Source organism: Anser brachyrhynchus (genome assembly GCF_964034855.1).
Source record: "Anser brachyrhynchus genome assembly, chromosome: 11".
NCBI classification, from domain to species: domain Eukaryota; kingdom Metazoa; phylum Chordata; class Aves; order Anseriformes; family Anatidae; genus Anser; species Anser brachyrhynchus.
Window position 1 is genome coordinate 11101980 of NC_137706.1, and position 17403 is coordinate 11119382.

The window sequence follows — 17403 nt, forward strand, 5'->3', positions numbered from 1 at the left end:
GACCGGGGCCCTGGCAGACTGCTCAGTGCTTAAAATCGAGCGCACCAGAACGAGCTTAAATATTAAATCTACATTTCAAAGTCCTGTTATTAGTTATTACATTTTAATTGCTTCCCCTGCCCTTTGAATCAAAGTACAGCTTGTGGTGTAGAAGCACAACTCGAGCCGGGCTGGGAGGCGGAGAACACCCACCGGATGGATCAGACCGTCCGGGGGCAGGATCCTGCGGGGATCCCAGCTTGCCATCCCTGCTGCCTGCGCATCTGCTCGCATACCAGCTAGGCGTGCGAGGGGCAGAACAGGCAACAACTGACAGGCATCGTTGTGGGAAGAAGGGGAAAGGAAGGCAGGCTAGCAAAATTCCTTGTGCATTCTCATGAAGGGAGCCTATGCCAGCACATTATCTGCCAGCAGCAGATGTAAGCTCTCAAAAACAGCAGGGAGGATGTTGACTGCAACAATGCATCAAGGCTGCGGTTTGTAACCTCAATAGTAAGGCAGTTAACTTTTTTTTTTAACAAAGACATTTTGATTGCCAAATCCATAACCATTAGCAGCTGTGGTTTTGAGCTGTTCCTTCCTCACACGTTGCAGTCTAGACCTGACAGGCTTTCAAACAAAAGTTTGGCTGCCGGCTTTTGTTTTTGTTTTTTGCCATCCTGCTTTTTTCTTTTGCCTCTTCTCTTGATTTGGATCAAACGTGGCTGAGCATCCCTTTTCTAACCCAGCCTTCCCTTCTGTATCTCTGCGGTGGTCTTTGCCCAAGAGCTGTGCGCCGAGCTCCTCAGGTGCCTGTTCTCAAGGCTGCAGTACTGGATGTTTCTGCCTCAGGCTATAAAATCTGGCATTTCTAGAAATTTGGATCTGCTTTGGGATTTCTGTTTAGGAAAACGTTGTGTTTGTCATGGGCCGGAAGCCTGTTTGGCCTGGGCTGAGGCAGCGGGAATGGGTCCTTAAAAGATGATGGCTGAACGCTTGCTGAAAGTTGGACGCGTGATGCAAGACCCTGTTGTGAGGGAGATCAAAACTCACAGCAAAGCACTTGGTCTTCTGCGAGCACTTCCCAAAACTGGCCGCCGGGAAGAGGCCGCACGGAGCAGCAGCAAACCCGCGTCCCTTGGCTCAGGTGGTGGCTCCTGCTGCCAGTCGGAGTCGTCTTTGCTGCGCCCTCGAGCGCTTCAGCGTGCAGGCTGGTTTGCGAAGATTGGTTAGATAATCCCCGAAAGTGACCGTCCGTGTAACGAGGCGGTGGAGACGACCGCTGTCAGAACAACAGATGGGGAAAAGCTGCTTCAACGTGCCTGTCCTTGGACAAGCGACAAGGAAGGACGCTGCTGGGGCTGTCTGTCACCGAAGGTTGGACCCGCACACAGCGAGAAACGGGGGAATGTTTTTTGCTTGGTGTTAAATAACTCCTACCTGCTGATTGATCGCAGGGCTGTTGACTGAGCTTCAAGCACAGGATCCGTTTTGTCTGCAGCTGTACCTAAGCCGCTCTTTTGCAGCCCGCAGGGCAGCTGTGAGCAGGGCACTGGGTTATTGGTGATGGCGCACAAACTGGAATCGGGGAGTTTGCAGCACTGGCAGCTACGCGGCTAGATAAGTGCCCTCGTTCTCGGTTTTGAGGACTCTGTTTCTCCCGAATCCTACAGGCACAGGGACTAGCGTCCATGCCGCGAGCATTGCCATAAATGCCCCCATTTGGCCGCAGCAGCCCTGTTGCTTGCCAGGAACTACTGAGTTTCTTTTCTCTTTTTGCAAACCACTAAAGAAACATTTTCTAGCTGGATGGTGAGCAATTTCCCTCAGGAGAGGAGGAGAAAATGGCTGTTTAGTAGTTAATTACCTGTTATGTTAGTCTGACAGCTATGAAGCTTATGAGGCATGAAAGAAGAGTGGATCTGCCTTTCCCACAAATCACGAGGAGAACTGGGTGAAGGAAGTTGCGCGGAGGCCGGACGCGCTCGCAGACCTCCCCGAGCCTTCCCCCTCGCAGGCACAGCGCTCTGCTGCTCTGCTTCCTGCTCCCCTCGCTCGCGCGCGGCCCAGCGGCTTCTCGTAACTCTTGGAGCGCTCCGGGCAGAGCCCGGTGCGTGTTTCTGCCTGCTGGGGGAGGCTGATTTATTGCTGCGCGCGGGCCTGCTTACAGCAGCCCAGCTCTTTTGGAGGGACACCGTCTCTGCCAAGATTTTTTTTTTCTTTCTTGAATGTGTTTTACGGTGAGGAATAATCAAGCGCTCTTGCCAACACATCGGTTCTGCTCGCTTTTATTCTTTCCAGACAGCCTTGCTTTCCAGTGCTGCCTCTTTTATTTTGAAGCTCTTAGAGAGCAGCGGGGGAAGCGAAGGCCAGGGCTCGAGCTGGTGTCCTGGACCAGCGCTGCCTGGCAGCACCGGCTGCGTTTCCCTCGCAGCGCTCCGCGGAGGCATGCCAGGAAAATGATTCACCCGTTTCCGCCGCTCACCCCGGGGAACGCCTCCGTCCCCTCGGCGCGACCTCCTTTTTGTGCTCCGCTGGGGTCACCCGAGCGGCCCCCCTGCCCCAGCGGCCGTAAGATGGAGCGAGGGCAGCCGGCCCAGCGGGACTACAGGTTCCAGAGTGCAATTCTGCGCCGCCGCGCTCCGGCGAAGCCGGGCCGCCTGCCGGGGCCTGCACGCCATGGGCTGTGCCGCCGCGCTCAGCGAGCGAGGAGAGCAGGCCGCATTGCAGAGCTCTGGGTTTGAGGCGGGGGGGGGAACGCCGGGGCTGTTTCCACACAGTATTTTTAGCCTTCGATCTCCTGCGCGGCTCCTGTTTGTTTCCTTCGGCTTTTTGTGTCTTAATAAGACCGAAAGAGGAGCTCGAAAGGTCGCCAGCGGAGCTGCCGGGGAATGTTTTTGCTCTGCGCTTTGTGCTGCGCAGAACCTCTGCTCCGTCGCACGCGGCGCCTTTGTTCCTGCGTTGGATTCACCGGAGCAGAGCTCATCTAGTTAGCGACGGCTCTGCTCCCCTGGCACGTTTTCCTTTGGTTGCTTCAGTCCCCTGCCTTCTGTTCGAGGCGCTTGGGTTCAAGCAAATGCAGCTTTAGGGAGAGGGGTGAAGAAATAGAGGGCAGGAGGGTGCGAGCGGGCTGGCCCGAGGGCAGCGCTCTTGCGGGTTCCCAAAGAAACAGCGTCCGTGCTGCTTCGCCTGGCAGCCAGCCGCTCGCCCTGGGAGCTCTGGGAGGGACAGGCAGCAAGGGAGAAACGGGAGGAAAGCGGGGATATCGTCTGGGAGGAAAAACGTCCAGTGGGGTCTGGGCAACCCTGCATGGCACCCACATCCAGCTGGGGAAAATTAGGGGGAAAAATAGTTACTTAACAGATTGGTGGGGGAAAAACTGCAGAGAAATACGAATTTTTCTTTGAATGTCAGAGAGGATGGGTTCATTTCTGTGCTGACTCTGAGCTCCTCCTTTGCTCTTTGCTGTGGGCTGTGGAGTGGGGAGGCAAGGCAGGCCTGCTGCTATTTCTGGCCTTGACAAGCTGGTGATGGGAGATGAGGGACGGCGAAAACAAAGTGTAGGGAACATTCATTAGCAATTATCCCTGCCTGCAGCCTGATTGGGGTGGCTGTTGGGGACATCTGATAGCCACTTAATGCATGTTCAAAGCGCTGGCTCCAGAGAGAGGGCGGGCGCTGGCGAATCTGGTGGCTGGCTTTTGGAGGAGCCCAGCACGCAGCTCCCTTTTCCAGCTCGTGCTCAGATGCTCCATTTAACCTCGAGCTCTCTCTGTGTGTTAAGCTGCCTTGAGATCTGTTTTTTGTTGTTGTTGTTGCTTTTTTTTTTTTTCCTCCCTGCTAATCTCTTCACAGCTAGGATCTTACAAACCTGTTAGCAGCAAATGGAAGCCTGAGTGGCGTGCTTGCGGAGATGGGAGTTTGCATCTGCTTGTGGCTGGGGTGAGCAAGGAGGGCGGTGGTTGCGCTGACGCAGCCGCATGCGGAGCGTACGTGGGGCTTTCGACCGCGCGGAGACGTGGGCTGGAGCAGCAGTTGGCAAACCGTGCCTGCTGTTTGCAGCCCACGGCGCCCACCGTCCTCCCAACAGCCGTGTTGCAAGCCTGCTACAAGGTGGCAGAAGGGCTGGAAGGAGACTAAATTATTTTTTACGCTGTCGTTACATAGTGCAACCCCTTTCTGTAGAGCTTTCTGGCTTATCCGCAGAACTGGAGGGTGGGTTTTTTCCCTTTTTGAGGGGCAACCTGGCCTCTGGGCTTGTGGAGAGCCTTTTTAGCCATCATCTCCTAAATGCCGAACTGATTCCCCAGAGAGGCAATGCCAGAGCCCTGGAGTACTGGCACCTGTCTTACTTAACACGTTCAAGATTAATATGACAAGCGCATTGGAAAGGAACATCCCCCATGAAAACTCCTGGTTAGGTTGGATTCTTGGCCTCTTGCAGTGAGGGAGTGCAGTTTGCCGTTTCTCTTCACCTTGGAGTTTTATTTAAAGAAAAAAAAAGCTGTTGCATGCCCTCTTTACCGGGGATATGCTCTGTCTTCTTTCTCTGGCACTCTAGACTTGGCTTTTGGCCTTTTCCTACAAGTCTCACACTTGCTGAAGCGCTGATGGGTAGCAGTTGCTGTCTGTGGGCCATGGTAGTTGGAAGCAGATTTTTTTTTTTCCTTTGCCTCCTAAGCTTACTGTGTTCTAGGTTGTAGACTGACTCGGCTGACCTCTTGCAGCCCAAAGCAGAAGCATTGAGGGGTCAGTTGTTGGTCCAGAAAAGCTGCACACAGTTGATAAAAACAGTGGGATGGAAACCCCATTGCCTCGGGGAAATGGTTTTTGGGAGAGGGAGGAATCAGAGTATTGTTTGAGGAGGAAATTGGATGGGAAGAATTGCATAAACCTGAACAGAAGGAGAACTTTCTCAGCGTGGCCAAGGAGTGTAACCGCCATTAAAAGCCATCCAAAGCGCCAAAGGCACTTTGAGAAACAAGTTTTGTACTCATTAGGCACTTGGGCAGCTGTGGAAAATTTAACAGAGACAAATATATGTGTTCCACGTCCTGGTGCCAGTGGCTGAGATGAGAAAATAAGTCAACCAGTAGTCGCCGATAGGAGAGACATCTTCAGAGCGTGGCGGGTGGGAACTGATTTCCTAGCACTGAGCTAAGCTGCGGGGAGAGCCTGCTGTGCTGCCACAATGTCTGTCGTGGTCCTGTTGCTGGCTGGACAGGATAGCCTGGCGCTGGTATGGTAGGTACGGTGTCTACAGATGGCTTCTTTACGTTGCTCTTCCCTGGGATGGTGACTGCACAGTGCTGCAGGAGGGTGCTGGTGGTGGGACTAAATAGCAAGTGAGAGATCTCAGCTAGGAAATATGAAGTGCTCTAGCGATCTTTGGGAATGAAGTCCATGGAGGTAGTTTCTAAACACATCAAACGCCAGTTACATGTGCACCAGGTAGAGGCTGTACTCTAGGTCCTAGTGATGCACGTGGCAAAAGAATATTTGGCCATTTCTCTGCTTAGTTTGCAGGCAGACATTTCAAGGAAGCAATGGGCACAGGCTTTGCCAGAAGCCTCCCTAACTTTCTGCAGGACGAATGAGTTGAATCAACGTGCCAGAAGGGACCGGTGAGTCCCTGGGACGTGCCTGTGCATCTGGGAGCAGGGGGAAGAGCGGGGCCTGGCCCTTCGAGAGGCTCAGCCGCCTGTGAAGGCACAGCCCCCGTTTCTCCACCTGAGTGCATCGCGCTGTAAGCAGATGAAAGGATGACGGCTTTTTCTTGGCCCCAAGAGGCAGGAATATTTCGCCTTTGTTGCTCACCAGAACGGGGCAGGAGACTTCTGGGGTAGGTACAACAGGGAGCCTGAGACCGGAGCCCCTCGCTAAGGCGCTCTTCCCTGCCTCCTGGGGGCGAGATGCCAGAGGAAGGGCCGAGGCTTTTAAAATGCGGGACACGGAGGCTGCGCAGCTTTGGCGCACGTACAGAAACGTACCCTGGGAGAGGAGATGAAAGGCTGTGGCATGGAAGCGTAAACCCAAGTCGCAGCTGTGGCATCCGTCTCGGCCTTGGGGTTGGATTGAGCTTTGAGCGTTTGGAACTGAAGGTTTGAGCCTGGTTTTGGATGAAATCTGTCAGCGGAGAAAGCAGCCTGGCTGCTTCTTGGCTGCCAGTGCCTGGATGCCTGTTAGGAGGATATTCCCCACTGGGGGGGCCTGTGAGAGGGGCGAGGGGGACACTCTGCTGTTCAGGTCCACCTGGGAGGGATTCGGGAAGCCACTGCAGGCAGCAAGCCCTCCATGGCACATCTATGCTGGATGTGCAACCTGGCTGAAGAAGCCGGGGCTGATCCACGTGTCGCGGAGCAGGGACATGCCACCTCTGTCACCAGAGGGTTTGGGAGGGGGCTGAGTCTCCCCCCAGCTTGATGGGGTGAGCTTCAGAGACGCCGCTGGTGTGGGAGCTGCTGGGGAAGTCAGATGCCTGGCTGTGAAGAGCGACCAGTTGCCCGTGTGATACCGAGAGCAATAAAGCTGGGCTAGCATTTCGCACTCACCAGGCGTTGGCCGGGGATATTCACATTGGCGCTTTGTAACCTTCCAAGATCCTCCCTCCCTGCAGATGGGAAATGAAAATCCTTGGCATCGGCGTGGAGCCATGGAAGCAAGTCAAGTAACGTGGCTTAGAGAAAAAAAAAAAAGAAAGGAAGAAACCTGTCCAATGCCAGATCAGTGCAGCAGGGCGTCTGCATGCTGCACAGACGAGTGCAGCTCTTTCTGTCCCAGCGCGGGTGTTGCACAGAGCAGTTAAGTGCGTGTACATCTCTCTCGCTCGGCGAACGTGGCCCACGCTGTTGTAAAATGAGGGGGCTGGAAACACTTTCCAGTTGATCCACTCCTAGTGTCAGGCTTCTGTAAATCTCCCCTAACTGCCGGCAGCGCTGCCAAACCTTGCTACAGCGCAGGAAAAGTGGGTTGCTCCCTGCTCTGCTCTCCATGCCCAGCTGTTCCAGGGCAAATCCAAACTCATCTTGGCAGATCTGTGAGAGAGGGAGAGCTTTTCAAACACTCAGCCTAGAAGTCATTTGTTAGTAACAAATGGGGGATTTGCCAGGACACACTGCTCCATCTGGTTTGGCATCCTCTCCCGTACACCAGCCTCAGCGGATCTGCTGGAGGAAGGCAGGGGAGAAAAAGGCAGCTTTCCCCTGGAAGGGAAACAGCTTCCCCTGCCTGTTTCTACAGCGTTTCCTGGGCTGGAGCTCCTTCGTTGCACTCACCCGGAGGGGCAGATAGCACGCCTGTCAGCACAAGGTCTGTGACTAATGGAGGGTCTGAAGGGATGGTTGGTATTTGCATTTTTTTGTCACAGTTTGCATTTCCCTTCTAACACCAGCGAGGTTGAGCTGCATCCAGACAGGACTTCCATGCACTTCTCTCACCAAGTGTTGTTTTTTTTTCCCCTTTCCCTGTGGTTAACGAGAGAAGTGCTCACTTTACACTCTTCCTGTGAAATTCCCTGATGTTTTCACCACAGTGAAATCTCTCAGGAGACCTTGGTGTGAGCTCCTGTCCCGAGGTGCCTGGCCCAGAGGAGCCAGCCTCGTTGCGAGCTGCGTAAGGGCGCCGGGGCCGAGCTGTTGCTGTACCATAAAGCCCCGTTTCCTACCCGCTGCTCTTGGTTGCTCTCCCGTTAGATGCAGATGATTCTCGAGGGTCGTGTCCCACAGCAGGACGGTGCACACTCTCCAAATCAGTGTGGTTGGACCAAGCACGGATCTGCTTCGCGGGGAGTGGATGGGGATGTAGCTGGAGCTGGGAGGGCTGCTTCAGCAGAAGAGGTTGCTGCTGTTCTGGTGGTCATCGCCTCGTTGGGTTGGCTGGCCAGGCTGTTTTGGCTGAAGTGCCGGTGTGCTGTTTGCAGTCAGCTGGGGTTTAGCCACATCTGGGAGTGCATCAGGCTGAGAATCACTTGTGCTCGTTAGAGCCAGCACAAAGTAGGCGGTGAGCCGGCGAGCTCGGGAGGGCAGAGCCTTTTAGCGACAGCCCACGCTTTAGGTCAGCGTAAGCCAAGTGTGAAACCACACCTTTAGGCAGCGAAACGCAGGTCTGTGCTGAGCAGGGCGAGGGAGTGTGCAGGGATCTGCTCTGTGGGCGGCTCCAAACAGAGGGCGAACCCCAGCAGAGGCAAAATGAGAAGGGGCAAACCTGCAATCGTACCGCTTTCATTAAAAGTTCTTGAACTGGCTCAGTCAGAGCTGGTACAGCCTATATATAGCTGATCGCTTAAATAATGGTTTGTCTGGAAGCGCTTCCTTTTGTGCTGCTCCCGACTGTTGAGCTCTTTTCACACCCGCTGCAGTTTGTCTGACTCTGTTTTGTGTGTGTGTGTGTGTGTGTGTGTCTGTGTTTTGCAGTATCCGGATTTGAGCCAGGAGTCTGGGTCTCCATTTGTCTTTATCTGCACTAATCCCCAGGAGATGGTTGTGAAGTTTCCCATCAAAGGAAAACCCAAAATCTGTAAGTAGTAAAGTTTCCACAGATGCCCCCCTTGGCCTTTCTTGCCTGCTCTCATCACCACCTCTGCTTGCCTTTGCCATATGAGTTCACAACCTCTGCCCCACGCTCTTTGATCTGTAGGTGTTTGTTTAATGATTCAAATACATCTGTAATATTTTCGTCTTCAGTTCCCCTTTCCCCAGATGTTGTTTCCTCCTAAATACATGCCTCTTCCTGCCTCTGCAAGCACTCGGGAGTCAAAGAGTGCTCACGTGCTCTGAGGAAACGCATGTCTGCAGCTGATCTGCGTCTGGCACGAGCTCTCAGAGCCTGGGTCAGGATGCGAGGCAGAAGCCTCCCTTTATCCTCACAAGAGGAGGGGGGCGTGACGGTGCCGAGGCCGACCCGTGCTGGCTGCCTGCCCTCCTTTCAGAACCGCCTGTGAGGAGGTGAGGGCCGGGCTGAGGCAGCGAGGGCTGCGGGTCCAGATGGATGCACGGCCCCGGCCCAGCCGCGGGCTGGCGGGATGGGATGTCCTGGCAGAGCTCGCAGGGAAGCGCTACAGCATCTGTCCGCGCTCTGCTTGCCAGTGTTGTTAGTCCCTTTTACGAGCCACCAGCCCTCCGCAGGCTGCCAGTTACTCCTGCCCGCTGCTGTAAAAAGAATGGAGGACGGATGCAGCAGCTGGGGAGTCTGCAGTCAGCTCCATCCTTATTAGCAGCTTCCCCACCACACAGCCTGGGGAAGGCACCGTACATGCTTTCAGGGGATGTGAAAAATTAATTTGACAGGCTAAAAGCAGCATAAGCAGAAATAGTCTTGGCTGTTTGTTTAGCAGAGCTGATGGCTGGGTTTTCTTTCTCATTTGCAGCGTGGTTCTCAGGGAGTAGTTATCTAGTGGCGCAGGAGCGGCAGGGTTTCTCAGGACTGGTTAATAAGGCCTTTTGAAGCACGGTGTGGGTTTTTGTCTTGTTTTTGAGGTGTTTTTTTTTCCTCCTTCTCCACTCACAGGAGCGCTGTTCTCCCGTGGCTTCGATCTCTCCCTGGGCGTTCGGCGTATACCTTCCCTGCAGTGGTACCGAGCAGGTGGAAGGGCAAAACAATTTGGTTTATTCCCTGGCTTTTGTAGCAACATCTGGGAGGTGCATTCAGCCGATGGCAACAAACAATGCTCGGTGATCTGCAGCTGCAGAGCTCATGTGAGGGCTTGGATCTTGCTAGCGGCACTGTCCTCCCCCGGGGACAGGTCTTTTCCAGCACGCCGGTGAGCCGTCAGGGCTGTGCTGAGTTATTTGGGATGTAAATGTGTGTGCTGCGGTACAACAGCCTCATCGCTGGAACAGCTGCTGTGTCCTTCATTTTATTTTATTTTTTTTTCAGCTTCTCTCCGCTCTCATTCAGGCTCTGGCCACCATGCCCCTTCCCCTTCACATCTGCCTCCGTGGAGCTGCGGTCGGGGGAGCTGCCCGCCGGCTGCGGTGGCTGAAGGGGAAGCGGCTGCATCGTGCCAGCGCAGGGCTGGCTGACTCCTGCACGTCTGCCTCTCCGGGTACGGGCGCTGCCTGCCCCCCCATCTGTCACATCGTCTCCTTTGTGTTGTGACAGTTTCCTGCTTGGAGCAGGATCAGCCTAACAGCCTGGAAGGAAGCCGGCTGCGCTCGCGGCTGCCCGCGTGGCCCGCTCCCGCTGCTGGCCTCGCCTCCCCTGCCCTCCTCCCGACAGGACCTGTCACGAGAGCGCGGGAGCTGCGGCGCAGAGGTCGTGGAGCTGCACGTCCCCCTCCGGGGGAGACACAGTCGTTCAGGTCGCGCAGACAATATTTGTGACGGATGGGGGAAGGAGCGGGGGAGCCTTTGACCTTTCGTTGTGGTGGCACACCGTTTTACGAGGAGGTGGCTTCGCATGCGATCCGGTCAAAAGCGTGCCTCTCCGAGCTGGGAGCGCAGGCACCGGCTCGCGTCCCCACCTGAGCTCGCTGGCTGCCCCAGTCTCCTTGAAGCCTGGCTCAACCGTGACAAAATGCCAGTTTGTCTTGTTGGGAAGCCAAGCCGGAGCGGCTTTCCTTGCCAGATAACAGCATGGACCTCACCGCAATGACATCTGAATGCCTCTCCGTTGCAAATTAGTCGTTTCTAGCAGCCTGGGGAAGGAAGAAAGAAACAGAGCTCGATTTGCTGCCAGGGTTATTGTTTGCATGGAAGGGATGGGCACAGTGTTTGTGTCACATTTGTGACCATGGCTTTCCCCAAACATGTCCCTGCTTAGTCTCAGCGTGTGAGGACAAAGCTCATCCGTGGCTCTCGTGGTAGATTTCCTTGAATCTGCGCAAAGCTCCCCCTGGAGCAGCGCTCCCAAACCTCCCTTGAACAGCCGATGGCTGGAAGAGCGTGGTAGTGGGGCTGGGAGAGGGGACACATCACGGTACTGACTGCGAGATGAGAGTCCTTAAATCACTGAGCGTAAAGAGAAGGGGACCCTGGGGCTGTTGCCTTATTTTTAGCCTTTTCTTAAAGGTTACCCACGTGACGTTTTATCTTTGCCAGCTGATAGAGCAGAGGAGCCTACTGATCACTTCTGGGACCCGGGAGGAGCAGGCAGGCATGCTAAGTACGAAGCTAACAGCTCTGGACGTGACAGAGCTTTGGCAGTGGGAGACCAGAGCACGGAGCGAGCACGAACTCACCACCTTTCTCCTGCCAAAACCCCACAGTTTGGTGACTCGGAGGTCTGATGCGCTGCATCCGGACGCTCTGGCTCGGCCCCGCTGGGTGCCTGGTCTTTTGCTGTTTATTTCTGATGGCAGCAGCAGCGCGGAGGAGTTTTGCAGACACCCTGCTGTGTCCTGGGAGGTGCAGATTGGGAGGCAGCGGCAGCACCTGGTTCCTGCAACCAATTTCAACCCCAGCCATAGCCTCGTGTAGGCATCTGCGGGGCGATGGCGCAGTGAATTGCAAGTGCTCGCTCATGTGGGTTTTTGTGCACGTTTATGGTTTCTGTATTCAGAGAGGAGCAAGGCTGACCCATGACTCAAGCTGAAGGAAGGAGGCAGTTTCAGGGAGGCTGGGGGGTTGTCCTAATGGGATATCATGAGCAAAGCGGCTTTGTCATCTGCCTCTCCTGGAAAAAAGCGCTGTCAGGCTCTTCTGTGGGCTAAAACGAGAAGTTTTCTCAGCGTGATGAGAAGGCGACGCTCTCTGACTGGATGAGAGCTGTTGTCTCTGGCCAAGTTTCTGCTTCTCCTGGCACACTGGCATTTACCAGCAGTTTTAGGAGCCGTGCCCAAAGGTTTGGAGCCTGGGCCATCTCATCCCCAGGAGCTCCCTTGGCCGTGCTGTAGCTGGGCTGGAGACCAACCTTGCTTTGGAGAATTTGGGGTCTGGGCAGGGAGAGGGGGACAGGGCTGCTCCCCTGCAGCAGCGCGCCACCCTCCCCGCCTGCTGGCTGTGCCGCGTCCCTGCCACGGCGCTTGTCCCCGCTCTCTGCGGGCTTCCTTCGAACGTGTTGACATGCATCCTGGGGGCGAGCAAAGAGATCGCTTTCCTCCTGGATGTTAATTTGCTCTCCTCCTTGCTGGAGCCCCCCCGGCGCCTGTGTGCTGCGCGCTGCCCCGGCTCCCGTGTCGCGCCTGCGGAGGAAAGCCATGGCGGCTGGAAACGCCTGGCTCCTCAAGCACGATAATTGAATGTGACAGCAACACACTAACTAGGAGACCTCGCTGCCTCCAGCTGATTTGCAATGCAAATAGCATTTAAAAATAAAGAGTGATGAGGGTTGTTTTTTTTTCTTCCCCCCCCCCTCTACAGGGAAGCTGGATTCAAAGATCCATCAGGGAGCAAAGAAGGGGTTAATGAAGCAGAAAGCGGTGGTGTGAGCTGCCACGTTCCCACGCGGGCACTGCCACCGGGACCGCCACCCGCGGGTGCTGCCGTGGCCCTCGACTCTGGAAGCAGGTGCTCGCGGGAAGAAGGATCCGCCGCCGCCGTTGGGTATCGCTCTGTCTGTTGTACTTGAAAAGCATTAAAAGGAGAAGTGTTTTCACCAAGCTTTTTCCCTGCCCAGGGCCCAGCGCCACGGAAAGGGGTGGGTGGGAGATGGAGCCGATGCGATGACACATTTGAGTGCTGCCGTCTGTCCCCGATGGGGATGCAGCAGTCCCACGACTGGTCCCAGGGAGCACGTGGGCAGCGGCCAGCACGGCCTCCGGCCACCGTCCCAGCCCATCGGAGCTGTCTCTGTCCCAGCTGTGGCGGCGTCCCGCTCCCCGGGCAGCTCGGCGAAGAGGCAGCTTGTGCCTTTTAGCTGGACTGGGACACGTGGTGGCACCGGACCTGCAGGACAGCGCGCCATGACTGCTCCTAGGTGCTCGGCGGGGCTTGCAGCGCACGATGGCTTCTGCTGGGCCAAGAAAGCACGTGGGGCTCATGGGCTGGCTCCAGCCAGCTGTGATGCCTGCGCCCTCCAGCCCCACAGCACATCTAGGGGATGGGGGGTGAGAGGTGGGCTCTGGTCCGTGCCTGCTCGGACACTTGGTGCGTGAGGCTGCCAGCGGGAGCGCGCCCTTGCAGCTCCTGGTGCCTTTGGGACGTGCCCGGCCGTGCATCTCTCTCTCCCGGTTTGTATCGAAGCCGCAGCCTCCCTGCAAAAGCTGCTCCTGCTGCAGCTGCGTGTGCAAGTTAAAAACCCTCTGTGCCTTGCGAACAAGATTAATTTCCCCCTTTCTTTAATCCTTCATATTCAGCATCTCCCCGCATTGACGTGCCCGTGCTCATTACGCGCTGGTGCTCTCTGGGCTGTGAGCCCCACGTGCCGCCTTGCTCCAGGCTCTGCCTCACCGTGCCCCCGCTGTTCCCGAGTCCCTGGAGGCCCCCTGGCTCCAGGGGGTCCGCAGCCACCTCCTCCTCCCCGGGGGCGCTCCCGGACCCCCCCCGCAACCTGCCCCGAGCGAGGTGCCCGGTGCCGGGAGGCGGCCTCTGGCCCTTCTTCTGCCACCTGTGGGGGGCTGGAGCTGGGGAACGCGCCCCAGGCGCCCGCCTGCTGCCCTGCCCTGGGTCCCCGCGGGTGCCGTCGGGGCTCTCCTCGCCTGGGGGCTGTGCCGGGCTGCCCGGCTTCGGAGCGAGCGGGACCCGCGGCTGCTGCGGGCAGCCAGGGCCTCCCAGGGAGAACTTCTGCCTCGCACCTGCCCTACGCCTCCCCCTCAGCTTGCCCCGCTACCCCGGCTCCCGTCCCCGCGCCCCGAGTCCCTCCGCGGAGCCTCCTCCTCCCCCCGGCCCGGCCCCGGGCAGCGATGCCCCAGCCCGCCGGCCCCTCTCCGTGCCCCCCACTCCTCGCCGCGCTCACTCCCGCTCCGCGTTTTGCGGCCGGCCGCGGGGGGGGGGGGGGGGGAAGGCGGCGCGCTCCGGCTCCGTGCTCCGGGCTCCGGGCTGCACCGCCGAGCCGAGCGGGGCCGAGCGGGGCCGAGCGGAGCCGAACGCGGCCGAGCGGAGCCGAGCGGGGCCGAGCGGAGCCGATCCCGCGGCCCCGCGCCCCGCCCCGCCCCGCCCCGCCAGGCGGACACCGGCGCGGCCTGCCCGAGCGGCGCGGCGCGGCGGGCCCAGCGCGGCGGCATGGCGGGCCCGGCGGCCCGGCCCTAGCTGCCCGCAGCGGAGCCCCGCGGCCCCATGGAGGAGACCTAGGGCCGCCCGGGACGCGAGCGGAGCCGGGTGAGTGCCGGCCCGGACCGGCCGTGCCCCGCGGCGCCCCGACTACCGGGGGGGGTGGGGGGGGGCGGAGAACGGCGTCGGCTCCGGCGGAGCGGGAGGGGGCGGATTTGGGCCCCCCCGCGCGGATCGTCACGGGGCGAGCCCGTTCCGACCCCCCCCCCCTGCAGCCGTTGGGGCCGGGACCCCCACCTCCCCTCCCCTCCCCCTCCGCCGGTGACCGTTGGGCCGCCCCCTCCCCCCCAGCGGCCGTTGGGGCCGGGGTCTCCCCGCTGCCCCCCCCCTCCGGCACCGTTGGGGCCGGGACCCCCCCCCCCCCCGGTCCCTCCTCCCGCGGGCCGTTGGTCCCGGCTCCCCCTCACGCCCCCCCCCCCCCTCTTCCCGTGGCCGTTGCCCCCCCCCCCCCAGCCCCTCGGTGTCGGGGGGGCCTCGCGTTGTGCGCGGAGCCCCCGGGTACCGAGAGGGGGGGGGGGGTGCAGGGGCCGCCCGCCCCCCGCCCCCCTCCCCGGCACGGAGCCCCCCGTGTCCGCGGGGCCCCGGCTGCCGTGGGGACCGCGGCTCGTCCCCGCCGTGCCCCGGCTCCTCGGGCCGGGGTGCCCGGAGCCCCCCGGGGGGCGGCTTTTGGGGGGGGGGGGGCGCTCCCCTCGCGCCCAGCGCCCGTGAGACCGCAGCGCCGCGGGGACCGCGCGTGTCGTCCCCCCGCCCGGCAGCAGGCGAAACCCTCCTGGCAGGCGGTTTCCCGGCGTAAGCCGTGGCTGCGGGCCGGGGGGGGACCGCCGGAGGGCCCGGGGCTCCCCCCAGCTGCCCTTCCTTCAGGGCACGGCGTGCAGGGCCCCGCTCCCCGCGCACCCCGCGCCGGAGCCGCCGGCCCCCTTGCAGCCCCGTCCCGCTGAGGGTGCGTGGGGCCGGGCCCGCGGCCCCCGAGCCCCCCCCCTCCACCCCGAGCCCCCGCCGCCGCGGTGAGCCCCGAAGCTGCCGGCCGGGCACGGCGGCCGCGGACGGCTCCGGTTTTCTCCGGGTGCAGCGGAGGGGTGAGAACGGCCGCTCCTGAGATAAAGCGCTGCCTCCCGCCCATTGTGTACACAGGGAAGGTCACAGGTTCAGGTCTTGTCTGTCAGACTTGGCTCCCCTCCACCTCCCAGCAGGCCTCTTTTTTTCCTCTTTTTTTTTTTTTTATTTCCCTCCTTCCCCCCCCCCCGTTCTGGGTAGGCCCGTTCCCTCGGAGGAGGTGTTAGACAAATTTTTTTGTGTGACGTACGGCCGAGAGCTCGCGGGCCCTTTTTTCCCCCTCCAGAAGAATAAGGATGCCGGTGTCGGGGCCGACTTTCAGAGCAGGGGCGATGCTGGTGCGCGAGCCTTCCTCGCCTGGACATCCTCAGGAAAACCTATTTCCACGCTTTGTGTGATGACTCCGGCGTAGGATTATGCCGCACATTTCTGGCTCTTTGTTGGCAGTACACAGCCGCGCACGGCGCTCGAAAAATCCAGCCAGCTTATTTTATTGATTGGCTTCTGAACGGGATAATTTATAATTTATTGTTCCGAAGCCGTTTTGGTCTTGAAAACAAAAATCCTCGTCCTTTTTCCGCCCTCTGTAATCCACCAGCGTTTTCTCCTCTCCCCGCGGGGTAGAGCTCGCTGAGGAAGGCAGACGTGCAGAGCGCCAGGAGCGTGGCCATCTCGCTGGTGCGAAAGAACAAGGATTTAATGTTTTACCTAAACCGGCCTCGCGTTCAGGACGAGGGCCCCGAGCCAGTTTAGAGCCACCAGAGGAAATTAATTATCAAGCAAGTTGTAATGACCTGTAATTGAGTATGACCGGGGCGCTGGGGTTTTTTTCGTGCTTGGACTTCATTTCCAGCGGAGGCCCCGTGTGCTTTGCGAGTCGCCATTCGGCTGCTCGCTCGCTGGAGGTGCCGCTGCGTGCGCGGAGGTGTCTCAGCGCACGCGGTACCCCGTCGCCGCGTCCTCTGCGTGCGTGGAAGGCAGCGAGCGTTATTTTTTGCAGAGCGTGGCTTGGGGGGAGAAGCTGTCACAAATAAGGGGCGCGCATCCATCTGCAGCCCTGCGCCGTGGGCCGGGTGGTAACGGCGGATAATTTCTCCCTCCGTGCAGTCGCAAGGTTGCAAAGTCCCCGTGCAGGAACCGCAGCCATGCGGCCGTGACCCCGGGTCGCAACTCTGCGGCCACCAGAGCTTCTCCTCTTAAGTCGTTTGGCTCTCTGGAAGCGTTTGCAGGAAGAAATGGCTCACGAGGTAGGAGGGCAGTGGGGGGATGCTGAAGCCACGTCGAAGCTACCTAGCAGCTTGTGTGTCTTTATGATGTATGAACAAGGTCGGTCAGGTTTGTTCTCTTTGAGAACTGGGCACCGCTGAATTTAAATCTGCCTCTAGGTTTGCATTCGCAGTATTTTTTACGTTCTTTGCCTTTCGCGTAAGTTAAAGAACGCCAGGAGCTGCCTCGTGGACCTGGCGCTTCTGCGCGGGCGCCCCTGCGCACGTGGATCGCTGTCCGTGTGCGCGGCCGGTAACTGTGGCTGTGACAAAGGCTGGGAGCTGCCGCTGGGGCCGCTCAGCCGCCTGGCGAAGGCAGCGGTGTCTGGCACCGCGACTGCCTTGGTATTTCCCGGGCGCACTTTCCCTCTGCTTGCTCGTCGAGGCGGTGGGCAGAGCCGGGCTGAGCCGCATCGCTCTCGACCCCGCGGTCGCTCCGGCGGGCCGGAGCCTCGCTGCATTCCCACGCGGCCGTGCTCGGATTCGGATTAAGGCCTCGGGGCGCTGATGCAATGCTGGTGCCAGCTGTAAGGCAGTAAGCCTCTTTGTCCCCTTTATCCAGAGCCTTATGTAAAGAGGATGGTGTTTATGGTCCCAGGTATGTTGTTTCAGGGAAGCCTGGTGGTGCGTGCTGTGGGACGTGGACGGCAGTTTCCCCAGTTTGTGTTGCGAGGGTCACTGGGCTGTTCCCAAACCCGCCTCGTGTTTCCCAGCAGCTGGTGGCTGTTCATGGGAAGACTTTTTGAGATGTCTGTGCACGCCGACCTTCCCAAAGCTCCTGGAGATGGCCAGGCAGCGTTAGTCTGTGGTTCCCCCTTGGCACCTCTCTTCTGCTGATGCTCTGTGGGCACGAGCGAAGCGTGAGAGAGCTCTGCGGAGCTCTGCTGGCTCGGGTGGGTCCCTGAGGTGGCCTCGGAGCGCACGGGTACTTTGGCTGCCCTTGCAGAAGCAGGTGAGGAGCC

General features: G+C 58.9%; 2 protein-coding genes across 8 annotated transcripts in view; both read left to right on the forward strand.

Annotated features, from left to right (window-relative positions):
* The window catches only part of TRIP4 (thyroid hormone receptor interactor 4), a 32349-nt gene extending 19839 nt beyond the window's left edge, over positions 1 to 12510 (forward strand). The window contains exons 12-13 of one of the 3 annotated variants that reach the window (XM_080607392.1): positions 8391 to 8493; positions 9853 to 11187. In XM_080607392.1, coding sequence (XP_080463518.1) covers positions 8391 to 8493; positions 9853 to 9998 — 249 coding nt within the window. In that variant the 3' untranslated portion in view covers positions 9999 to 11187. Of the gene's footprint in view, positions 1 to 8390; positions 8494 to 9852; positions 11189 to 12275 lie in introns of those variants that run through there. The other 2 variants (XM_080607393.1, XM_080607394.1) reach the window with 2 other exon arrangements.
* A 1517-nt stretch (positions 12511 to 14027) lies between these two features.
* Positions 14028 to 17403, forward strand: part of ZNF609 (zinc finger protein 609) — a 54961-nt gene continuing 51585 nt past the window's right edge. For 4 of the 5 annotated variants that reach the window (XM_080607385.1, XM_080607388.1, XM_080607387.1 and 1 more), the window contains exon 1: positions 14031 to 14171. The gene's annotated coding sequence lies outside the window, so the exon portion shown is untranslated. Of the gene's footprint in view, positions 14172 to 17403 lie in introns of all 5 variants that reach the window. The other variant, XM_080607386.1, reaches the window with a different exon arrangement.